The sequence below is a fragment of the Semicossyphus pulcher genome, unplaced genomic scaffold, assembly GCF_022749685.1.
Source record: "Semicossyphus pulcher isolate SPU_LCO1_2020_fin unplaced genomic scaffold, fSemPul1.0.p SCAF_19, whole genome shotgun sequence".
NCBI classification, from domain to species: domain Eukaryota; kingdom Metazoa; phylum Chordata; class Actinopteri; order Labriformes; family Labridae; genus Semicossyphus; species Semicossyphus pulcher.
The window spans coordinates 192,855-218,667 of record NW_027211692.1 but is presented as its reverse complement, the minus strand read 5'-3'; the positions used below and the strand labels follow the sequence as shown (position 1 = coordinate 218,667).

The following is a 25,813-nucleotide window of genomic DNA, read 5'->3' as shown; positions in this document are numbered from 1 at the left end:
GGGTGGTCCAGTGTTTCCTACAGGAAATAATGAAGGAAGCAGTGAAGCTCCTTTCCACATCATTCACAGAGTGAACCGCTGTCTTCATGAATAAACAGCTGCAGTCAGTCACCAACACAAACAGAATCTGCTCTGTGGGAAAGTTAAACGAGCTCATTCACCAGCTGATGGATCAGACAGGCGTTTCACCCCCCCCGCTCCTCTACAGCGCCACCGTCGCATCGAAATATGGCCACTGATGATAACTTTGACTATGTCGGCGACAGGCACCAGAACATCATCTGTACGCATGAGACAGATTATCAGCATTGGGTGAGACGATAAACATAGCCGATGAGCTGACTGTAGAGTCCTCTGTAGAGAATCCCTCAAGTAGGGAGCAGGGAAGAGTGAAGGAGTATGTGGCTTCAGACAGGGAGACAAACAGGACAAAAACACATCGCCCTGTGGCCCCTCACAGGGTCCAGAGCCACAGCTTGAACCATTACTGTAAATAAATACTGAAGACAAAGAGCACAAACGTCTTTATTCTCTTCTTCTCAGCAGACAGAGCGTCAGCTGAAAACCTCACTGACCATACAGCCTCCTAAGCCGCCTCCTCCGCCTCCTAACACCTGTCACATAAACAATTATATGTTCATATATTTATACACGTCTGTGTGTTCAGCTCCTCACGCCTCCTCGCGTCTCAAAATGGCCATCCAGGTCACCGGATGGAGGAGATGAGGAGGTAGAGTCCAGTTTCTCCTGTGAGGTCAACATGACTGACACCTGCTGGGCACACATAACAGACATCCTGCTGTGACTCCGCCCCCTCAGCCAATCACATGTCAGACCACAGGATGGCCCTGCTGCCTTTTTCCACACTGACCACGAACGCACCAGAGGGGGACCAGGACACCGCGTTGATGGCAGAGCTGCAGAGGATGACATCATGATTACATTATCACCACCATATGATGATGTAAGAGGTGTGTCTAAAAGGTTCCCCCGCTGCCTGACGTCTAAAAGGTTCCCCCGCTGCCTGACGTCCAAAGGTTCCCCCGCTGTCTGACGTCCAAAGGTTCCCCCGCTGCGTGACGTCTAAAAGGTTCCCCCGCTGCCTGACATCTAAAAGGTTCCCCCGCCGCCTGACGTCTAAAGGTTCCCCCCGCCGCCTGACGTCTAAAGGTTGCCCCGCTGTCTGACGTCTAAAGGTTCCCCCCGCCGCCTGACGTCTAAAGGTTCCCCCCGCCGCCTGACGTCTAAAGGTTCCCCCGCTGTCTGACGTCTAAAGGTTGCCCCGCTGTCTGACGTCCAAAGGTTCCCCCCGCTGCCTGACGTCTAAAGGTTCCCCCGCCGCCTGACATCTAAAAGGTTACCCCCGCTGCCTGACGTCCAAAGGTTCCCCCCTGCTGCCTGACATCCAAAGGTTCCCCCTGCTGCCTGACGTCTAAAGGTTGCCCCGCCGCCTGACGTCCAAAGGTTCCCCCCGCCGCCTGACGTCTAAAGGTTCCCCCGCCGCCTGACGTCTAAAGGTTGCCCCGCTGCCTGACGTCTAAAAGGTTGCCCCGCTGCCTGACGTCTAAAGGTTGCCCCGCCGCCTGACGTCTAAAGGTTCCCCCGCTGCCTGACGTCCAAAGGTTCCCCCCGCCGCCTGACGTCTAAAGGTTCCCCCGCCGCCTGACATCTAAAAGGTTACCCCCGCTGCCTGACGTCTAAAGGTTCCCCCGCTGCCTGACGTCTAAAGGTTCCCCCCGCCGCCTGACGTCCAAAGGTTCCCCCCGCCGCCTGACGTCTAAAGGTTCCCCCCGCCGCCTGACGTCTAAAGGTTCCCCCGCTGTCTGACGTCCAAAGGTTCCCCCCGCCGCCTGACGTCTAAAGGTTGCCCCGCTGCCTGACGTCTAAAGGTTCCCCCCGCCGCCTGACGTCTAAAGGTTCCCCCGCCGCCTGACGTCTAAAGGTTGCCCCGCTGCCTGACGTCTAAAGGTTGCCCCCGCCGCCTGACGTCTAAAGGTTGCCCCCGCCGCCTGACGTCCAAAGGTTCCCCCGCCGCCTGACGTCCAAAGGTTCCCCCCGCCGCCTGACGTCTAAAGGTTCCCCCGCCGCCTGACATCTAAAAGGTTACCCCCGCTGCCTGACGTCCAAAGGTTCCCCCCTGCTGCCTGACATCCAAAGGTTCCCCCGCCGCCTGACGTCTAAAGGTTCCCCCGCTGCCTGACGTCCAAAGGTTCCCCCCGCCGCCTGACGTCTAAAGGTTCCCCCGCTGTCTGACGTCTAAAGGTTGCCCCGCTGTCTGATGTCCAAAGGTTCCCCCCGCCGCCTGACGTCTAAAGGTTCCCCCGCTGCCTGACGTCTAAAGGCTCCCCCGCTGCCTGACGTCTAAAGGTTCCCCCCGCCGCCTGACGTCTAAAGGTTCCCCCCGCCGCCTGACGTCTAAAGGTTCCCCCGCTGTCTGACGTCCAAAGGTTCCCCCCGCCGCCTGAAGTCTAAAGGTTCCCCCGCTGCCTGACGTCTAAAGGCTCCCCCCGCCGCCTGACGTCTAAAGGTTCCCCCTGCTGCCTGACGTCTAAAGGTTCCCCCTGCTGCCTGACGTCTAAAGGTTCCCCCTGCCGCCTGACGTCCAAAGGTTCCCCCGCCGCCTGACGTCCAAAGGTTCCCCCTGCTGCCTGACGTCTAAAGGTTCCCCCTGCTGCCTGACGTCTAAAGGTTGCCCCGCCGCCTGACGTCTAAAGGTTGCCCCGCCGCCTGACGTCCAAAGGTTCCCCCGCTGTCTGACGTCCAAAGGTTCCCCCGCTGCGTGACGTCTAAAAGGTTCCCCCGCTGCCTGACATCTAAAAGGTTCCCCCGCCGCCTGACGTCTAAAGGTTCCCCCCGCCGCCTGACGTCTAAAGGTTGCCCCGCTGTCTGACGTCTAAAGGTTCCCCCCGCCGCCTGACGTCTAAAGGTTCCCCCCGCCGCCTGACGTCTAAAGGTTCCCCCGCTGTCTGACGTCTAAAGGTTGCCCCGCTGTCTGATGTCCAAAGGTTCCCTCCGCCGCCTGACGTCTAAAGGTTGCCCCCGCCGCCTGACGTACAAAGGTTCCCCCCGCTGCCTGACGTCCAAAGGTTCCCCCCGCTGCCTGACGTCTAAAGGTTCCCCCGCCGCCTGACATCTAAAAGGTTACCCCCGCTGCCTGACGTCCAAAGGTTCCCCCCTGCTGCCTGACATCCAAAGGTTCCCCCTGCTGCCTGACGTCTAAAGGTTGCCCCGCCGCCTGACGTCCAAAGGTTCCCCCCGCCGCCTGACGTCTAAAGGTTCCCCCGCCGCCTGACGTCTAAAGGTTGCCCCGCTGCCTGACGTCTAAAAGGTTGCCCCGCTGCCTGACGTCTAAAGGTTGCCCCGCTGCCTGACGTCCAAAGGTTCCCCCGCCGCCTGACGTCTAAAGGTTCCCCCGCTGCCTGACGTCCAAAGGTTCCCCCCGCCGCCTGACGTCTAAAGGTTCCCCCGCCGCCTGACATCTAAAAGGTTACCCCCGCTGCCTGACGTCTAAAGGTTCCCCCGCTGCCTGACGTCTAAAGGTTCCCCCCGCCGCCTGACGTCCAAAGGTTCCCCCCGCCGCCTGACGTCTAAAGGTTCCCCCGCTGTCTGACGTCCAAAGGTTCCCCCCGCCGCCTGACGTCTAAAGGTTGCCCCGCTGCCTGACGTCTAAAGGTTCCCCCCGCCGCCTGACGTCTAAAGGTTCCCCCGCCGCCTGACGTCTAAAGGTTGCCCCGCTGCCTGACGTCTAAAGGTTGCCCCGCTGCCTGACGTCTAAAGGTTGCCCCCGCCGCCTGACGTCTAAAGGTTGCCCCCGCCGCCTGACGTCCAAAGGTTCCCCCGCCGCCTGACGTCCAAAGGTTCCCCCCGCCGCCTGACGTCTAAAGGTTCCCCCGCCGCCTGACATCTAAAAGGTTACCCCCGCTGCCTGACGTCCAAAGGTTCCCCCCTGCTGCCTGACATCCAAAGGTTCCCCCGCCGCCTGACGTCTAAAGGTTCCCCCGCTGCCTGACGTCCAAAGGTTCCCCCCGCCGCCTGACGTCTAAAGGTTGCCCCGCTGTCTGATGTCCAAAGGTTCCCCCCGCCGCCTGACGTCTAAAGGTTCCCCCGCTGCCTGACGTCTAAAGGCTCCCCCGCTGCCTGACGTCTAAAGGTTCCCCCCGCCGCCTGACGTCTAAAGGTTCCCCCCGCCGCCTGACGTCTAAAGGTTCCCCCGCTGTCTGACGTCCAAAGGTTCCCCCCGCCGCCTGAAGTCTAAAGGTTCCCCCGCTGCCTGACGTCTAAAGGCTCCCCCCGCCGCCTGACGTCTAAAGGTTCCCCCTGCTGCCTGACGTCTAAAGGTTCCCCCTGCTGCCTGACGTCTAAAGGTTCCCCCTGCCGCCTGACGTCCAAAGGTTCCCCCGCCGCCTGACGTCCAAAGGTTCCCCCTGCTGCCTGACGTCTAAAGGTTCCCCCTGCTGCCTGACGTCTAAAGGTTGCCCCGCCGCCTGACGTCTAAAGGTTGCCCCGCCGCCTGACGTCCAAAGGTTCCCCCGCCGCCTGACGTCTAAAGGTTGCCCCCGCCGCCTGACGTCCAAAGGTTCCCCCCGCTGCCTGACGTCTAAAGGTTCCCCCGCCGCCTGACATCTAAAAGGTTACCCCCGCTGCCTGACGTCCAAAGGTTCCCCCCTGCTGCCTGACATCCAAAGGTTCCCCCGCCGCCTGACGTCTAAAGGTTCCCCCGCTGCCTGACGTCCAAAGGTTCCCCCCTGCTGCCTGACGTCTAAAGGTTCCCCCCGCTAACCTAAAGGTTCCTGGTGGTTGGATCAGACCAGTTCTTACTTGTGGTTTCGGTCCAGAGTTCGGTCCACTTTCCCCGTCAAGACGTTCCAAACGTAGAGAGCTCCATCAGCTGATCCTCCGGCCACGTAGCTGCCGTCAGGACTGAATAAACAAACAAACCAACAGGTAAATAAAACAGGTGAACAAACCAACAGGCAAACAAGCCAAAAGGTAAACAAACAAACCAACAGGTGAACAAACGTGTTTGTGTTGATCAGAACAACATGTGATGATGCCATGTGATTAGACTGTGAATGTTCTCAGTCACCTGCTGTGTTAGAAATGCCGTACTATCCTAGCAGTACATCCTGATGTGGCCTAAATGTAGTCTGTGGTATGCAAACAAAAGCAAAATGTGCAGGATGCCAAAAATACCCGGATGTGGTACTTATTCTGAGAAAATTTCCAGTATGCATCGGACCAGTCTACCTCGCCTACTGTATCCCACAATGCAAAGCGCTGGAATGTCACAGCGGCAGTTGAAATGACGGACAGCGGCTGCACTCCAGCAAAAGGGGGCGCTATAGCTAAAGAAGCGGCAGTTATCGTTTACTTCCACCTGGCGTAGCATACTGCAAAATTAATTTGAAAAGCTCCTCTATACTACAGACTACCGCCCAACGCAGTATGTAGTATATAATATGTAGTATATAATATGTAGTATATAGTATGTACTATGTAGTATATAGTATGTAGTATGTAGTACAGCATTTCGAACACAGCTACAGTCTTCAGTTCTAACTGACTGGCGGGTGGAGCTTCTAATACTAATGACCTACAGAGGCTTATATTTCTAGCTCCACCCAGTCAGAACTGAAGAAGCCTTTCAGGTGAGAGGTGAAACGTCATCAAGAACTTCAACCAAGCCCAGTTGCCTCTTGGATCAAGCTCAGAGTTAGACTGTGATGGACTCACCTGAAGGTCACTCTGGTCCAGTCTGCTCCACACTTGAAGCCCTGTGCACTAAACACAAACACACACACACACACACAAAGAGGACTAGTTTAGACCTGCTGGAGCCTCACAGGTTCATATTCAGCAAAAGGACCAGGACTGGGCTCACCTGAAGGTCTGTCTGACAGCGTTGGTGCGCAGGTCGATGATCTTTAGTAGGTCGTCTCTGGAGCAGGTGAGCAGCTCGCTGCGGTCGTGGTTCAGGTCCAACGACGTGACTCTGCCAAGCAGCTCCAGCTCCCGGACGATACTCTCTGACCTGAAACACACACACACACACACACACACACACATTACACACACACACTTTTTGCACATTAAGTACAGGTGTGAGTACAGGTGTGAACTACTGTAAATAACCCACACACATGCAGATTCGGACACTAATGTAAATGAACAGAACACAATATAACAAAATAAACATTCTAACAAACAGAACTTAAACAGTCCGTGTGGCTCAGACGCACTGCGGCACAAACAAAAACGCACATCAGCGGGCAGCAGGGAGCCGACTGACAGATGAGAAAAATAAGGCAGATATCGCCGACAACCAGCAGTGTTCAGGTCAGGGCTAGAAACAACAGACAACAAAGGAAAGAACTAATTGATAAATAACACAATCAATGAAGCCAAACCACTTTTGGGGTCTTTTAATGTTCATGTTATCTGATGAATATTATTACTGATTGTTTATTAACTGGCCCCCAGCCTTATGTCATTTTGCAAAAGTGGCCCCAAAGCAAAGCTAGTTGAGTATCCCTGCTGCAAATGAAGCTGAAATATGGCCGTCGCCATGTTGGTTTCCTGGAGCCTGAAGTGACCATATTTGGATGAGAGGGTGGAGCTGCAGAGGAAAACGCTAAGTTATCAAAGAGTCTGTGTCTGATCCATCAGCTGGTGAAGGAGCTCGTTTAACTTTCCCACAGAGCAGATTCTGTTTGTGTTGGTGACTGACTGCAGCTGTTTATTTATCAGACTGAAGGAGCGGCGCTCGCTCGCCCGGTGAGAGAGCGGCCGGTAACGTAAAATAACTTGTTTCCTCATCACGACGGCCCGCTGTAATCGGTAAGGTTCATGCTGCTCATTAACATTTAGAACTATCAGACTTTTATTTTGAAAACCCAGCCTGCGGTCTGTGAGCAGGTGTGAAGGGAATCTAACCTGACCAGCTGGTCCAGGTGTGAACAGGTTAAACTCACCTGATGTCCCAGAATCGAACCTTCTTATCAAAGTGTCCGCTCATCACACACTGCTCCGTACACACAATGTCGTTACAGCTGGAGCCTGCAAACACCGTCTTCATACCTGCACAGGTGAGACAGGAGAGAGAGAGCCAGACAGGTGAGACATCAGTGAGGTCACAGCATGCTGATGAGTAACAACAACATGACCTCAGTGCTACAAACAGAAGTTAGTATCAGCACTACCTGTACATGTCCCTGGTTGCTATGGCAACCATGCACCTCTCCCTGGTTGCTACGGCAACCATGCACCTCTCCCTGGTTGCTACGGCAAACATGCAACTCTCCCTTCTCCCTGGTTGCTATGGCAAACATGCACCTCTCCCTGGTTGCTACGGCAAACATGCACCTCTCCCCTCTCCCTGGTTGCTACGGCAAACATGCACCTGTCCCTGGCTGCTACGGCTAAAGGTAGACGGTGTCACATACAGACTTTGCTGCGGAGGTCCCACAGTTTAAGAGTTCGGTCGTAGCTCCCAGAGACGATCCGAGCGTTGTCCAATAGGAAGCGAGCTGACAGCACCTTCCCACTGTGACCCGTCAGGGTGTGCTGGACACACAGACACAGACACACACACACACAGTCAGACAGGAAGTTAAGGACATACTCTATGCGTGTGTGTGTGTGTGTGTGTGTCTCTGTGTGTAAATTAATTCAGTCTTTATGGTCTCAGCAGCAGGGTGAGATCAGCACTCAGCCCCCGCCCCCTCAGCCTTACACTCCGAGCTGATTGGTTGTGTTGGATGACATCACTCTGAGCCTGCAGGTTCTCTGTACAGACTCACTCTGTGATGTCACATCCTGTCTGTCAGCAGCTGCTGGGCCCACCACTGCACCACTAGAGCATGATGGGAGCTGAGAGCAGAGACTGCTGGGAGTGTGTGTACGTATGTGTGTGTGTGTGTGTGTGTGTGTGTGTGTGTGTGTGTGTGTGTGTGTGTGTGTGTGTGTGTGTGTGTATGTATGTATGTATGTATGTATGTGTGTATGTGTGTGTGTGTGTGTGTGTGTGTGTGTGCGTGTGTATGTGTGTGTGTGTGTGTGGAGGGGGGGGTTGAGGTTCAGACCTTTTACATGACATCACAGACCAGCAGGCTGGATAACTTCTTATTAGAACATCAGTCATTAGGTGAGAACAGGTGAGATCAGTGTACGGACTCACCCTCAGCCTGTAGTCGTCCACAGTCCAGATCCGACTCGCAAAGTCGTTAGAGGCAGCGAGCAGGTACGAGCCCTGAGAGAGGACACACTGTCAGACACAGCAACACACACACACACACAGCAACACGCACACACACACACACAGCAACGCGCACACACACACACACAGCAACGCGCACACACACACACAGCAACGCGCACACACACACACACAGCAACACGCACACACACACACACAGCAACCCGCGCACACACACACACAGCAACCCGCACACACACACACACAGCAACCCGCGCACACACACACACACACAGCAACCCGCGCACACACACACACTAAAGGGGGCAGAAAGATATAAACTCACAGCGCTGTCAAACTCGATGCTGGTGATTCCTGCATTACTGCCCGTCAGAGCTCCTTTAGGTTCACAGCGGCCTACACACACACACACACACACACACACACACACACACACACACACACACACACACACACACACACACACACACACACACACACACACACACACACACACACACACACACACACACACACACACACACACACACACACACACACACACACACACACACACACACACACGTTAATGAGGATACACAGCAATCTACAAACACCTGGTATTGAACAGACATGTCGGCCCTGCCAGCAGGAGAACTCAGCTCTCTGTCTGCGTGGGCCTTTCTCAAACCACCCGCTCCACCCTCTCCCTACACACACTCGGTTAGCGCTCGCGTGGAGGCTCCGCCACATTGACTGCCGTTCCAAACCTCTGAGTGTGGAGTGGGAGTGGGCTGTTAAACCCTCCACCAGTGAGTCTGCACCGATGCCGACTTACTGACCAGCTGTTCGCCATGAGAGACGTAAACTAAAGCTCTGTGTTATCAACCCGTACAAACGAGAGCTGCTTTAATGAAGATAAACATGAAATAATAAAGTGATGTCAGCCTCTCACAGTGAACGTTACACTCAGGATCTAATAAACCGTTCTCTAGAAACAACACAAGTGGAACGTTTAAAGTGTTTCTATTAACAGGCTGTGAAAGCTCAGCAGGTCATTAACATCACATTAAAGATATATTCACAGATCACAAATTTCACGAAGGAAGTTTATGTTCCTCCTGATGTGGAGAGATTTTAATGACTCTGCCTCACAGCTGCTATTCTCTGTGTGACATGTAACCATGGTTACACACACTTCCTGTCTCCGCCCGAGTGAGGGGTGGTGCTGTGTTTAATCCCTCCACCTAAACGAAGTGCTCTGTTCAGCTTTGAGAGTGACACAGAGCTCACTCAGTGACGGAGTGGGGAAGGTCTGTGAGGGAGGGGCCCTATACGGTGGGGAGAACAAGTATTTGATACACTGCCGATTTTGCAGGTGTTCCCACTTACAAAGCATGTAGAGGTCTGTCATTTTTATCATAGGTACACTTCAACTGTGAGAGACGGAATGTGAAACAAAAATCCAGAAAATCACATTGTATGATTTTTAAGTAATTAATTAGCATTTTATTGCATGACATAAGTATTTGATCACCTACCAACCAGTAAGAATTCCGGCTCTCACAGACCTGTTAGTTTTTCTTTAAGAAGCCCTCCTGTTCTCCACTCATTACCTGTATTAACTGCACCTGTTTGAACTCGTTACCTGTATAAAAGACACCTGTCCACACACTCAATCAAACAGACTCCAACCTCTCCACAATGGCCAAGACCAGAGAGCTGTGTAAGGACATCAGGGACAAAATTGTAGACCTGCACAAGGCTGGGATGGGCTACAGGACAATAGGCAAGCAGCTTGGTGAGAAGGCAACAACTGTTGGCGCAATTATTAGAAAATGGAAGAAGTTCAAGATGATGGTCAATCTCCCTCAGTCTGGGGCTCCATGCAAGATGCAAATTAATTACTTAAAAATCATACAATGTGATTTTCTGGATTTTTGTTTCACATTCCGTCTCTCACAGTTGAAGTGTACCTATGATAAAAATGACAGACCTCTACATGCTTTGTAAGTGGGAACACCTGCAAAATCGGCAGTGTATCAAATACTTGTTCTCCCCACTGTATCAGCACTGAGGGATTTAAGGCTTTAATAAACTACATTTCCCATCAACACTGAAGGACAAAGATCCTGCCTGTAGGTACACTAGCACTTCCTGTTTCCATCCTGAACTCACCAGCCACCACCTCCCACAGCTTTACCCGGCGGTCCATCCCTCCTGTTGCTAGGAGACGGGAGCCGGGGCTGAACCTCACAGCGTTCACCTCGCCATCATGAGCTTCCTGAACACACACACACACACACACACACACACACACACACAGCATTATCTATGTTCCCTCTTTGTCTGTTTGTCTGTCTTGGTGTCACTGCTGTCTCACCCTCACAGGTGGTGCCTAAAGTCTCTTCTCATTTCTCAGTTTGTACCTCCTCGAGTCCTTTCCTCGACTCCTCTCCTCGCGTCTTAGTCCCTCCCACCAGAGACGCGAGTGGAGGAGGCGAGGAAGAGGCAAGAGGAGAGAGGAGTCGAGGCAACAGACATTTAACAACATGAGACATCCCTGCTTCAGAGCCGTCATTTAAAAGCAACGTCAGTTAAATATGTCGTGTGTCACAGCTGCGTCTGCATCTATGGGTCTGTTTGATACGGCTGACAGAATAAGGTCTGAATCTGTCAGTAACGCAATGAAAATACATCTGTGCAACATATTAATCTGATGTAACAGGCTACACAAGTGTTATAATATATGGTGCTCTGATGATGGAGCAGTGATGTTATTATATCTGCACATTCACACAGTCTGTGTTTTAGCTGTTTGTCCGTCCTGCATCCAGCAGCTGCAGCTGAGCGATGTCAGTCTGCATCATGTGTCTCTTCTTCATCTCGTTCTGAAATCACAGTTTGCTCTGAGTTTGTAAAATATGCCGATCAGCTGACGGCAGACTCGCCCGTGTTTAGATTGGTCGTTTGCTCCAAACCACGCCCCTTTAATGTGAGCGCGCTCAGAGGAACCCTGGGTTGACTTATCGAGTTAATAACCAGCATCATGTGACCGCTCAGAGCGATCTCCTCTGTCAGGTTAAGAGAAGCAGATCAGGAACAGAGACCCCGGGTCTGCTGAACTCGCTTCAGAGTGTAGGCCCCTGCTCTGTCTGACAGTGTCTGAGATGACTTTGGTTGTGATTTGGGGCTAAACAAATAACATTTGACTGAAATTTAATTGTTTGACAGGTGGTGCAGGCGGTACTCACAAACACATGCAGCGCCGTCGAGGGGACTCTGACCTCGGCACACACACCTGAAGGAGCCTCTGTGCTCTCAGGGGACGAGCTGAACGAGCCAGCAGGTCGACGCCTGCTGAGAGAGACAGCACATCAGTGTGACTCCACCCACCTGCACCTGAACATCAGGTGAACCCTTCAGAGAAACACACACACTTACTCACAAACACACACACACACCTGCAGCACTGAGGTTATCAGCAGAAATAATCACAAATTACAAGTGACACTACAAACTTCACCAGGTGTTCACTGCTTCACCAGGTGCTGTTTGCAGAGGCTCCTCCTCACAGACTCAGTTTAACACAACAATCAATGAACCAATCACACTCACCTGTAGAGTCTCATCTTATTATTACAAAGAATACAAAGCAGAGTCTGCAGCCATGCTAGCAGCTGTGGGAGGCTCAATGCTAACATCCACATGCTATCATGCTGATGTTTACCATCTAAGTACATTAGCATGCTAACATTAGCTAGCTGGCATTAAACACAGAGTGAGGCGGACACATTAATGTTGACCTGATGATGGCGCTACATGAACAGTTCAAACAGTTCATCCTGAGGGGAGCATGAACGTGTGAACCACATGTATCACATCAGGTAATCTGAGCCCACACACTGTTCTTCACCTGCAGTGTGCCGGCACGAGTCCAGGCTGAACACACTCAGACACGCTGCAGGCAGACAGACAGACAGACAGACAGACAGTCAATCACAGCATAGACAGGTCAGACTCCCAGAGACCAGCAGACACAGGTGGACACACGGGACGTCCTACATACCCAAATATGTTGGAGATGGAGTCAAGCAGACCACCGGGAGGAGGCTGGGAGATCTTCTTACTGCACGCACACACAAAAACAAAATGGCCTCCACATGTCACACACACACACACACACACTGTGGACTGAAGGTGCTGTGCATTTATAGAATTACAATACATACATTTATTTTCTGAGCTGTGATCAATATGAGCGAACAGGCAGCTCACCTTCCTAATGTGATACATACTTCTAATCAATCTAATCAGTCGGTGCTCTGCAGCTTCTCTAACAGGAGGACAATCATTGTGTTGTTTTACAGCAGCGTCTCGTCTCCATGTAGATGCTGACACCACCGACTCTGCTACACTGAAAAACTAAGAGCTGCAGATTAATTTCCTGTGCTCACAGAGCAAGTGACTGATGTGTCACATTCTGTATGTATACAGTAATGTATATACACGCACAGTATATCGCACATCAATCACTTGCTCTTAATTAAATAAATAAATATGTAAACATGAAACATTGTTACTGCTGTAAATTAACAGTCGTGTCTCGTACAGTCGGCTGTCCAAACAGAGGCTGAGCTCATAGAACGAAACCAATGTACAGTTTGTGTCCAGCCAGCAGCAGCAGCACAGGCGCTCGTCTCACCTGGGAGTCCTGCTGAGCACTCTGTTCGGTGAAGTCTCTCCGCCCACCTTCCCTCCATCCTCAGCCAGAACCTCGATGTCATCATCCCTGAAAAAGATCAACTTTATTATCAAAGTTTATAAAATACAATAAAGATTAATAATAAAGTTTAATGTACTGACGGGTCGACGGGCAGCGGCTCTTTGGCGGCGTCTGCCAGCTCCTTCTGCAGCTTGGCCTGTCTGCGTCTGAGGAGCAGCAGACAGACAGACAGTCAGAGAGCAGACAGACAGACAGTCAGAGCAGACAGTCAGAGCAGACAGACAGAGCAGACAGAGCAGACAGACAGTCAGAGCAGACAGACAGAGCAGACAGACAGAGCGGCAGACAGACAGTCAGAGCAGACAGACAGTCAGAGCAGACAGACAGACAGACAAACAGAGCAGACAGACAGTCAGAGCAGACAGACAGAGCAGCAGACAGACAGAGCAGCAGACAGACAGTCAGAGCAGCAGACAGAGCAGACAGATAGACAGAGCAGCAGACAGAACAGACAGAGCAGACAGAGCAGAGAGACAGAGCAGACAGACAGACAGACAGAGCAGACAGACAGTCAGAGCAGACAGTCAGAGCAGACAGTCAGAGCAGACGAGCAGACAGATCAGACAAACAGACAGAGCAGACAGTCAGAGCAGACAGACAGAGCAGACAGTCAGAGCAGACAGACAGACAGAGCAGACAGACAGTCAGAGCAGACAGACAGAGCAGACAGACAGAGCAGCAGACAGACAGTCAGAGCAGACAGACAGACAGAGCAGACAGACAGTCAGAGCAGCAGACAGAGCAGACAGATAGAAAGAGCAGACAGACAGAGCAGACAGACAGACAGACAGAGCAGACAGACAGAGCAGACAGACAGACAGAGCCAACAGAGCAGAGAGACAGAGCAGACAGACAGACAGAGCAGACAGTCAGAGCAGACAGTCAGAGCAGACAGACAGAGCAGCAGACAGACAGACAGAGCAGACAGACAGTCAGAGCAGACAGAGCAGACAGACAGTCAGAGCAGCAGACAGAGCAGACAGATAGACAGAGCAGACAGACAGAGCAGACAGTCAGAGCAGACAGATAGTCAGAGCAGACAGACAGAGCAGACAGTCAGAGCAGACAGACAGAGCAGACAGACAGAGCAGACAGACAGAGCAGACAGTCAGAGCAGACAGACAGACAGACAGAGCAGACAGTCAGAGCAGACAGATAGACAGAGCAGACAGACAGAGCAGACAGACAGAGCAGACAGTCAGAGCAGACAGACAGAGCAGACAGTCAGAGCAGACAGACAGAGCAGACAGTCAGAGCAGACAGACAGACAGAGCAGACAGTCAGAGCAGACAGACAGACAGTCAGAGCAGACAGACAGAGCAGACAGACAGACACAGTCAGAGCAGACAGTCAGAGCAGTCAGAGCAGACAGACAGACAGACAGACCGAGCAGACAGTCAGAGCAGACAGACGGACAGAGCAGACAGTCAGAGCAGACAGACAGACTCACCGGCTGTCCTTCTCGTTCTCGGCGTTCAGCTTGTTGGCCTCCTGAGCCTTCTCAGCCATCCAGCGGGACACCAGCTCCTGGTTGTCCTCCGTGGTCTTCCTCAGTTTCTCCTCCAGAGCGGAGAAGGTGATCTGCAGCGCGTCATACTCGTCCTTCAGCGTCTGGTTCGCCCGCTCCAGGTCCTGCAGGGCAAAGGAACAACTCCTGATGAGTGATGTCACCACCTCCTTCACCTGTGTGCTAATGTTAGCATGATAGCATGCTGCTTGTTTGCCTGAAGCACCTGAGGAGTCAGATAGGGTCTGTCTGTCTGTCTGTCTGTCTGTCTGTGCAAAACACACAGATGGATCAATAAACAATCTTACACAGCATCTATAAATATCGTGAACTACATGGCGATAAACACAAGGCCACCGTACAGAGATAAACTGAGGCTGTGTTCGAAATGCCGTACTACATACTATATGCTCTATACTACACACTACATACTATATGCTCTAACCCTGTCTGCTCAGACGGTGAAGGTCTCAGGTTGAAAACTTGAGATCATCTCCCTCCTCCCCCTCAGCCTGACGCTCCGAGCTGATTGGTTGTGTTGGAAGACATCACTCTGAGCCTGCAGGTTCTCTGTTCAGACTCGCTCTGTGATGTCATATCCTGTCTGTCAGCAGCAGCTGGGCCCACCATTGCACCACTAGAGCATGATGGGAGCTGAGAGCAGAGGCTGCTGGGAGCCAGAAGGCGTCAGGGGAGGATTGTGGGTAATCAGACCTTTTACTGCTCATCACTGACCTCCATCACGTCTAAACTGTGATCGAACATCCTGATCCAGTACACCAAACATCATGTAATCACCTGGATCCCCTGACCCCGCCCCCTCCAGGTGTCTAAGCTGCTGTCTTACCTGCAGGCAGCTCCTCAGCTCCCGACAGTCTCCCTCCAGACTGCTGATCTGCTGCTGGTACTCCACCATCCTGAAACACACACATCATGTGATCCAGCTGTTTGGTCACCTGCTGCAGGTAAACTGGCAGGCAGGCTGGCAGGCTGGCAGGCAGGCAGGCAGGCAGGCAGGCAGACAGACAGACAGACAGACAGACAGACAGGCAGGCAGGCAGGCAGGCAGGCAGGCAGGCAGGCAGGCAGGCAGGCAGGCAGGCAGGCAGGCAGGCAGACAGACAGACAGACAGACAGACAGACAGACAGACCTGGCCTCGTTGCTCTGGATCTCTTTGTCTTTCTGTTGAATCTGGTTGTTCAGTTCGATCACGCTCTGAGCCAGCTGCAGGACAAACAAACAACTAGTTAGCACCTTCCAGGACCACATCCTGAAACTTCATCACATCATGGTGTTTGGATGTCAGGTGTCGGTCTGAAGCAGATATTCACGCTTATGGAAAGTTCACTGACTGTAGTGTTAGTGTTAGTTACATCTCCTCTCGCCGTTCCTCCTCTACTCTGCTGTCAATCATGAGGTCATCCCCTTTTTACAGCATAAAAATCTCTAATTTAAAGAGTAGCTCCAGTCATGTGTTAAGACACACACACATAAAATGCTTTAAATAATAAAGTCTGTCTGATGTGTTTAATTTCCTTGTAAAAATCGAAGCACCTCCTCTTTCTCTCTCATTAAACATTCCCCAATCTGCGTAGGCCCCTCCCACTATGCACATTTCCAACCGCCCCCTCCTTCTTGAAAACAAACACGTCTCTGACATCATTCAGTGGCGACTTGTTGAAACGTAGCTAGCTTGAAATGTAGTAATTAGCAGCAGTAACGTTAACGTTAGCAGTGAGTTACGATGACGGTTACAGCAGGCTCGCTCATCGCTGAAGCGGTTGCCATAGGTTACACATAATGATATGCACAGTGTCACCCCGTCCATTAAGGGGATTGGCTCCTCAGGTTTGTGACGTCTCAAACCTGCCAATCAGAGAACGTGTTGTTCAGCCTGTCCTTAGTAAACTGCAGGTTACTTGGACATAAATCAGCATGATAAGAACTAACTATAATGACAGAAACCATGTTGGAGAAAAATGTATTTGACGTTTATTTTGATTTTATAGTTTGACTCATGTCCCATCTGTTAACATGGAGGAGGCGGCTTTATGAGCTATACTGCAGCCAGTCAGCAGGGGGCGCTAGAGAGGGTTTGAGCTTCATGTCGTCCATCTTTTTATACAGTCTGTGTTCTGGACTCACCTTTTCTTAAATAAAAGATTTTATTAAAAATCTGCTAAAGACTGATTGATAATAACTTCAGTTTGATAATGACATGTTGACGTGTTGGGACTTAGACTATGGCTTCTTCCCAAGTCTCTTATTTGATAGCTCCTCGCTCTTCGCCCCTCGCCCAAACCAGAGGTAGTTCCGGAGCCACCATATTGAGGACCGTCTCAAAGCTCTTATCGCTGCTCGGAGGAGCGAGGAGGGAGGAGGGAGGAGGGAGGAGGGAGTTCCGAGGAGCGATAAGCGAGGATACACGAGAGCAGCCTCCACGGAAGTCTTTTACTGGCCGACACGCCCCCTTATTACAGATCAGTCAGTGATTGGACGCTGCAGCAGATCGGACTGATGTGAAACTTCACATCACCACCGAAGTTTCATATCGCAGAGAGGAAGAAGTGGACCTTAAAACAGACTTTACAGGGCGCCTTGAAACCGACTATAAACACCGTCGGTATAATGAGTTGGTATCTGACAAGCTGAGATCGTTTAGAACGAAATATTGATCATAACTTGTCGTAAAATATATAAAATCATTTCTATTTAATTTAATCTAAAGAAATACCTCTCGTCATGATCAGTTATTTCCCTGCTAACTTTTATTACAGATGAATGAATGAATTCAGAGGGAGCAGGAGAGTCTCTCTGTCAGCAGGTAACACTACGTGTGAGCGTGATCATCAGTGAGGTCGGGTTTGATCAGCTTGACCTGATTTCTATTTATCCTGAAACTTTGAGCCTAATCAATAATGTTCATAGTTCATGAACAGACAGTATTTGGGCTGATTAAATAATTAATTCAGATCAGATGATCAGTGATCACAAATGTAAATAATGAACAAATAATATAAAGAAACAGTGCTGTAAGAAATGTCCGTCTGGCTCTGCAGCAGGAACACAGACTGCAGCCTGTTCTTCATGTGCAGGTGTTTGGTACACAGGTAACAGGTTACAGAGAGGAAACACTGTTACTGTGTGTTTTATTAGAATGAATACAGAGCACATGTGTGCAGACACAAACAGCTGTTAAAGCAGACTGACAGCTGATCCAGCGCTGATCAGCTGACGCGATCATCATAAACGGACGTCGCAGCACGTGACGCTTCATCGAAGGACGTCTCATGTCTCTTAAAAAACATTCCCTCGTTTCCTCTCTCCTCTTTTGGTTTCCTCGCGTCTCTTCATGCATCTCTGGTGGGAGGGACTAGGACGCAAGTGAAGGAAACATGGATGCAAGAGACATAGGAAGCCTATGACATTACTTCTGTCTTGGGCATACACATAAACGCCCCGCCTCCGGGCTTGTGAGATGCGTCTACACTGCCACCATCTTGGAGAGGGGTGCGACAAGATGACAACAATGTTTTGTGCAGCTTTTGATGTGTAAATAAAAGAAATGCCAAAACTGAGCAACAGGGAAAAACGTTTCACAGGAGGAGGATGTTTTGCAATAATAAATTGTATTATGTATTATACACTGCTCAAAAAAATTAAGGGAACACTTAAATCAAACATCAGATCTTGATGAACGTATAATTCAAGTTGAAAATCTTTCCTGATGTACATTGTATAATATGTTGAGAACAAAATGATGTAACGTCAGTGGAAACCAAAATCATCAGCCCACTGAGGGTTGGATTCAAAATCACACCCAAAATCAGAGTGAAAAATTGAAATCACGGATCCAACTTGCGTGAATGTCGTCATGGCAACTGATAATGTGACTCAGTAGTGTGTATGGCCCCCGCGAGCTCCTGGACAGTCTGTGGCGGTACTTGGCGCCGTCTGATGCACCGATACATAATGTCCCATAGGTGCTCAGTTGGATTTAGGTCAAGGGAACGAGAGGGCCAGTCAATGGCAGCAATGCCTTCGTCATCCAGGAACCGCCTACACACTCTGGCCACATGAGGCCGGGCAGTGTGCTGCACCAGGAGGAACCCAGAGCCCACTGCACCACCATGAGGTCTAACAAGTGCTTGGAGGATGTCGTCAGGGTACCTAACAGCAGTCAGGGTACCATTGGCTATGACATGGAGGTCTGCGCGGCCCTCCAAGGAAATGCCTCCCCAGACCATCACTGACCCACCGCCAAACCGGTCATGCTGGATGATGTTACAGGCAGCATAACGTTCACCACGGCATCTCCAGACTCTTTCACGTCATGTACATGTTGTAGGGCTCTGGCAGTGCTCCTCCTGTTCCTCCGCGCACAAAGTAGCAAAGATCGGTCCTGCTGCTGGGTTGATGCCCTTCTGCGGCCCTGTCCAGCTCTCCTCGTGTAACAACCGGTCTCCTGGTACCTCCTCCACGTTCTTGAGACTGTGCTGGGAGACACAGCAAACCGTCTTGCGACTGCACGTATGGATGTGCCATCCTGTAGGAGCTGGACTACCTGTGCAGCCTGATTGGGCTGCAGGTACCGCCTCATGCAACCAGTAGTGACAAGGTCACGAGCAAAACACAAAACTAAAGAAGAATCAGTCAGTCAGTATCAGGAGAGAGCAGCTGTCTGTGGCCAACACATGCAAAACCATTCCCTTTGTGGGGGTTGTCCTGCCTTTGCCTCTCCATTGCACCTGTTGTCTCTTTAATTTGCACCACAGCAGGTGAAATTGATTCACAATCACTTGTGCTTCCTAAATGGACAGATTGATATCCCTGAAGTTTGACTGACTTGGTGTTATACTGTGACGATTAAGCGTTCCCTTAATTTTTTTGAGCTGTGTGTGTGTGTGTGTGTGTATATATATATATATATATATATATATATATATATATATATATATATGCACATGCACACACACATTAGGCCATGTGTAATATTATATATTACAATATAACTAAATATTTATAGTATATATTATATACACAGTATTTTTAATAAATCATATATCAATTTTTACTATATAATATATATTATAATATATAAATATAACATAATGTAATTATAATTAATATAATATTTAATATGTAATTATATTTATTTATTATATGTAATGATTGTATATTGATGTAGTCCTAAATAAAGTTTAAACAAAAAATAATACGTAAACAAAGCAAGCATACGTTTACCTGTAAATGACAACATGTCGTTAATTACAGCTGTGGTTATTTATAGTAACAAATGTTGTCATCAGTCTGTGTAACTTTAACACACTGCTATACTACGCTGTATAAAGGGTATTTTGTACATAATTTGTCACTTAAATAAGCATTTATATCGAATTGGTAAACAAAATGACATCGTAAAAAATAATTACGTTTGTCAAGCGTTTTTTAAATAGCCGTTATAACAGAAAGGTTACTGTGATTCTCTACAAGATCTCTATACTCTCTATACTCTATTTAAGACAAAGCATTTTGGTACGGAGACCCGTAGTTTTAATTTACAGAAGTATATAGGGCTTTTGCATTTGGAGATTTGACAAGTCAAATCTTTTGCAAATCCACACAACGGCTTCAGACGCTCTGCAACTAACCAGCTCACACTGCTCCATTTCTCTGCAACGTTCTAAAACTGTTTTGTTGCGTTTCGAATCATTGATACGAGCTCGGCCTTCAGACTTCAGGACCGCACAGTTGGTCAAACTCACAAGGTCACCAGCTTCTTACGTACTTTGATATGCAAATGCCTAGCTGCTACATAAAATGCATACAGGTTGGCAGGTCTGCATCACTTCCCGTGTTGGAACTTTGTTATGACATCACTTCCTGTTCTGGGATTTTGTTATGACATTACTACCTGTGTAGGGACTGACCTCTCCTCGTTTCTTGTGCAGCTCTGTCAGCTCCTCCTGGTGTCTGATTCTCATCTGAGCCATCTCCTGCTGCAGGGCGTCGCTGCGACTCGACTCCACCCCTGAGCTGAAAACACACCTGCCGTTAGTGTTGTTCCTATGGTTACCTGAAGGTGGCTCTGACAGTTGGTCCTGCCATGGACCTTCACACACCTGTGGGCGGGGAGGACTTACCTGGCCTCATGTCCTCTCTGGACATCAAACTTGTCGGCCTGATATCTCTCCGACAGAACGGCCTGAAGCTCTGACTTCTCCAGCAGACGGTTATCTGAAACACACACACACAGTGAGACAGGGAGTGAGACAGCAGAGTGAGGAAGGGAGTGAGACAGCAGAGTGAGACAGCAGAGTGAGGCAGGGAGTGAGACAGCAGAGTGAGGAATGGAGTGAGACAGCAGAGGGAGACAGGGAGTGAGACAGCAGAGTGAGGAAGGGAGTGAGACAGCAGAGTGAGGCAGCAGAGTGAGGCAGGGAGTGAGACAGCAGAGGGAGGAATGGAGTGAGACAGCAGAGGGAGACAGGGAGTGAGACAGCAGAGTGAGGAAGGGAGTGAGACAGCAGAGTGAGGCAGCAGAGGGAGGAAGGGAGTGAGACAGCAGAGTGAGGAATGGAGTGAGACAGCAGAGTGACACAGCAGAGTGAGACAGGGAGTGAGACAGCAGAGGGAGGAATGGAGTGAGACAGGGAGTGAGACAGCAGAGTGAGGAAGGGAGTGAGACAGCAGAGTGAGGCAGCAGAGGGAGGAAGGGAGTGAGACAGCAGAGTGAGGAATGGAGTGAGACAGCAGAGTGAGACAGGGAGTGAGACAGGGAGTGAGACAGCAGAGGGAGGAATGGAGTGAGACAGCAGAGGGAGACAGGGAGTGAGACAGCAGAGTGAGGAAGGGAGTGAGACAGCAGAGGGAGTCAGGGAGTGAGACAGCAGAGGGAGACGGCAGGGAGTGAGACAGCAGAGGGAGGAAGGGAGTGAGACAGCAGAGGGAGACAGGGAGTGAGACAGCAGAGTGAGGAAGGGAGTGAGACAGCAGAGTGAGGCAGGGAGTGAGACAGCAGAGTGAGACAGGGAGTAAGACAGCAGAGGGAGGCAGGGAGTGAGACAGCAGAGTGAGACAGGGCAGTGGTGGACTCACACTGGTGGATGAGCTCCTCGAAGGCCTGTCTCTGCACTCGGTCTCTGAGCTTCAGCTGCTCTGAGACGTGTCTCTTCCACGTGCACTCCACCCGCCGCTCCGCCATGACCACCTGACACACACATACACAGATATTTGAATAATAAGATAAGATAATCCTTTATTGATCCCAGAGGGGAACTCCGGGTGTTGCAGCAGCACAAAGACAGAATAGCAAGTAAGTAAATACAGTATATAAATAAGAATAGATAAAAAGAAATAAATAGTGTGATCAGATGGGATCAGTGTTGGCCTGACTCAGGTTGTAAAACATGTGTCAACATTAAATGGACTGTACTTATACAGCGCTTCTCTAGTCTTTGCGACCACTCAAAGCTACTTTTACACTACATTCACCCATTCACACACACACACACATTCACACACTGATGGCAGAGGCTGCTACGTAAAGTGCTTAACTGTCAATCAGATAACACATTCATACCCGTTGGCTATGCCACCGGGAGCAATTTGGGGTTCAGTGTCTCGAACCACCGACCTTCCGGTTGAAAGACAACCGACTCTACCACTGAGCCGCAGCCGCCCCTAATAACATACTGTTATTATAAATTGTGACACTCTGAACTGAGAGAGAACATAAATAAAGAACTATAAATAACTTAAGTAAATAAACAAATACTTTCATGAATAATTCTGTACGGAGCAGATGTTTTTGATGTACTTGGACACGTCGGAGGGTCGTTGTTTTGTTTGTTTACTGGTGTTAATGACGTCTTCTGTGTATTTCTGAGGAAACCAGTGAGTCTGATTCTGTCCTAGTGAACAGGTGAACACTGAGGGAATCCTTTCCTGAAAACATGAAACAGGAACAAGCTAAGCTAATGCTAATAGCAGCCCTCCAGACTTGCTGCGTGTGCTGAATCTTTATAGAAGCACTGATGAAAACTAGGGCTGGGTATTGGCAAGGACCTCACAATACGCATGATACGTATCACGGTACAGGGGTCACGATACGATGTGTTTCACAATATATCGGTCACGATACGATACATATCACGATTGGTGGGTCACGATTGGGATGGGGCGGTATCCATTTTTCATACCGTTATGCCATCTTATACTAATACCGGGGTATACAGTATATGACAGTATTTAGAAATAAAACAGTGCTGTAAAGCTGTGGAGCGGCTGATTGGAGGGAGAAGTCGCCTTCATACATGTATGACATGGTTATGCAATGACTTGGACATGTCTTGCTACACAACATAGGATTATATGAATGTTAAAACAAATTATACGACTTGCAGATCTCAAGGACACACACTCACCAAAATAATAGCTTAATTGGTCGCTGATCTTGCTCGGTTGCTCTCCGCTCTCCATGTCACTGTGTGTGCCGGTTTCAAGTTTCCATAGCACGTAACTCTCTGTGAAAGCCAAAGTGTATTTGGCGACTAATTCTATCATGTTTCTTTTTTATCTGTCAAAAAGATCCTACACGTCCATTATCTAACTGGACACACTCCCACTGCGCTCTCTCTCTAATACCTAAAGCACTACCTCCACACGTCATGGTGCGTCCCTCCTTCCAATGCATTGTTTGAGGTGCGACGTCCTCTGTTAAATATGGACCTTCTTATTCTGTTTTAAAACATTTGCAGCTGTGTAGTGTCTGTCTCATTAGTCTGTTGTGACTAATGGTGTCGACGCGTAATGTGTCGTGTACAGTGACAATATTCAGGCCACTGCAAAACGTTGACGGACATGTCATCATGCCAATTAATCATTGTCAGGGTTTTATCCATTTTTACTTATTCTCATCATGTAAATAATGCCTGACGATATTCTATTCCTTAGTTGCTGAGTTTTGTTGTTTGTTTTGTTAGCACTGTAAGCACACATTCACGTCCAGTAAGGGACCATTTCCGTAGCTCGCCCTCTGTGTGCACTGTATCCGTTTCAATGGATAACAGCCAGAGATAGCCATTTGTTGACACTCCCTTAAAGTTTGGAGGAACGTTTGTTGTTGAGGTATATTATTATTGTTATTATTATTGCATATATTTAAAGTTTTTATATTTTTCTTATTCTCTCATTGTAGAAACCACACTCAGAAACACACAGAAACAGAAACGAATGAGTGGCATCTCAAAGAAAGCGTGTGTGTGTCAGACAGGACTTATTCACACTATCACCATTTTCATGTTCATGTTCTTACCGGACAAGCAACACCTCTAAACAACGTCTTTAACGACGAGCCTCGGTTACGCGCGGCTCACCTGCTGCTGTGGAAACGAGATTGCGACGCGAGTTGTGTTATTTTATTGACTTTTTAAACGTGCAGCTCATGATGGATGTAAACAGATCAGACAGATAGGGAGAGAGATACAGAGAGAGCTGCTGTGTGCAGGCACAGCAGGTGAAGGTGTGTGCAGGTACAGCAGGTGAAGGTGTGGGGAGAAATACTTTAAGAGAAGCAAGGTGAGCAGATTGTGTGAGGATGAAGCAGTTATAAAGGAATTACGATATAACTTTCTTTAAATATGGTGCCATCGTTGAGTGTACGCATGTTTCCTCATACAGTTAAATGTATTTTATTCACGTGGACGCCTATGACGTCATGTCAGCTCACCTGTACAGCTGGTGACGCAGAACTATTTAATACAAACATTTAAATTGACAGACAAATTGACTATGAGCTTCAGCACGCAGAGTTCATACAGTAAGGACCGGACATGATTAGCAGCTACTAGCTTCTCCCTGTTAGCATGTGTTGCTAAAGCCGCAGCTGAAACAGGAAGACTAGCAGGCTAACAAGCCAACAGGCTAACAAGTTGGGCATATACATTCATTTATGATTAAAATAACCGCCACCCTATGTCTGTGTGACGGTTACTGTGTTTACGGACTGTTTCAGACCAACAGACCCGGGACACAAACACCCGTGACTCAACATGTTAGCATGCCAACTTAGCTTGTAGCTGCACACACTCGTAGCGCTGCAAAGGTGAAAAGGTATGAACTTACAGCATCTACCTGAGTCCCTGGCTGCTGCTCGTTTCCTCTGAAGACTCTCCGTTAGCCTCGCTGTCGTTGTTTCACGGTGTTCGGTGATTGACGCTTCCGTTTCTCTCGTTAACCCACATCAGTTTCTTCAGCTGCCTCCCTCAAACTCACCTCCATTTTGGCTCCGACAACACACTTCCGATATAGTCGCTCGAAGATGACGTCTGTTTAAATGCCGCCCCCCTTCCTTGAGTCAGTCAGACAATAGACATATGGCTCTTCTCATTTCTCAGTTTGTACCTCCTCGAGTCCTTTCCTCGACTCCTCTCCTCGCGTCTTAGTCCCTCCCACCAGAGATTCGAGGCAACATTTTTTTTTAATTGTGCGACATATAATACCATACATACAGACAAAATCCCATACATACTTGCAAACATACAGGGGTTGCAGGGATACTTCAAGATACAAAAAAACAGGAGTAAAAAACAAAAAACTTTACTGATCACTTCCACAGAGTTTCTCCATAATAGAATAAGTTTTGGCAGCTTTTTATTTCTAATGTCCTTGATTGTGGCAGCATAGCGGTGCAGCTCTATTCGGAAGAGTACGATGTTTGGTTTAGATTTGGCCCATTTGTTTTTAAGGATGTGAAATTTCCCCAAACTTTTGATCAACTGACAGAAAAAGCACAGATCTTTGTCCTCCGTCCGGTCATCAAAATAAATAAACAGTTTTTTTTCCTGGAAACTGATCGTCCTTCCTGTTTTCTCTTGAACAAAATGCTGAACATCTCTCCAAAACGTTCAACTGTCAGTACGTGGATAAAATAAATGATCGTTTCTTCTTCAAGTCCACAGAAATCGCAGATATTCAATGTCCATTTTAAACCGTTCAAGTGTTTTCTTTGCAGGGTAGATTTGATGTAAAATTTTAAATGAGACTTCCTTTACCTTGTTATTAAGACAGAATTTGTCACCAACCAGCCACGCTTTCTGCCAGTCAACCTCTCCACATTGTGCAGTCCAGTAAATCTGACCTCTCAGCTGAATCGTTGAATGTAAGCAGCTTCTCAAATATCTGTTAGAGCAGGATTTTTTTGTAATGACAAAAATCTCACAATTATAATTCTCTGCAACAGCAGTGTTTCTTTCAGTCCCTTTAAGGAGCTGCGGCAAACCCTGTGGTAGTGCAGCAAAAATCACAGCATATTTTTTCGGCGTC

The 25,813-nt window shown here is 49.2% G+C and overlaps 1 protein-coding gene and 1 non-coding gene across 4 annotated transcripts; both read right to left on the bottom strand.

The window, feature by feature from the left end:
• Positions 1-502: 502 nt before the first annotated feature.
• atg16l1 (ATG16 autophagy related 16-like 1 (S. cerevisiae)) lies at positions 503-24,915 on the bottom strand. 3 transcript variants are annotated; one of them, XM_069668038.1, is made up of 20 exons: positions 24,614-24,915; positions 21,587-21,698; positions 20,632-20,725; positions 20,419-20,524; positions 15,639-15,712; positions 15,335-15,404; positions 14,431-14,612; positions 13,061-13,126; positions 12,900-12,986; positions 12,264-12,323; positions 11,449-11,554; positions 10,373-10,478; positions 8,541-8,611; positions 8,177-8,248; positions 7,443-7,563; positions 6,972-7,077; positions 5,882-6,031; positions 5,734-5,781; positions 4,819-4,920; positions 503-917 (listed from the first exon to the last, which is right to left on the bottom strand). In XM_069668038.1, exons 2-20 carry the CDS (start codon positions 21,690-21,692, stop codon positions 824-826), a joined length of 1,821 nt encoding a protein of 606 aa, XP_069524139.1. In that variant the 5' UTR covers positions 21,693-21,698; positions 24,614-24,915; the 3' UTR covers positions 503-823. The 3 variants fall into 3 exon arrangements, with proteins under 3 accessions (XP_069524139.1, XP_069524141.1, XP_069524140.1); XM_069668040.1 differs by having other exon boundaries at positions 11,449-11,551; XM_069668039.1 differs by having other exon boundaries at positions 24,623-24,915.
• On the bottom strand, positions 14,954-15,223 carry LOC138597565 (small Cajal body-specific RNA 6). The gene has a single exon (XR_011308627.1). It is a non-coding gene; the product is annotated as a small Cajal body-specific RNA 6 (non-coding RNA).
• Positions 24,916-25,813: the final 898 nt, after the last annotated feature.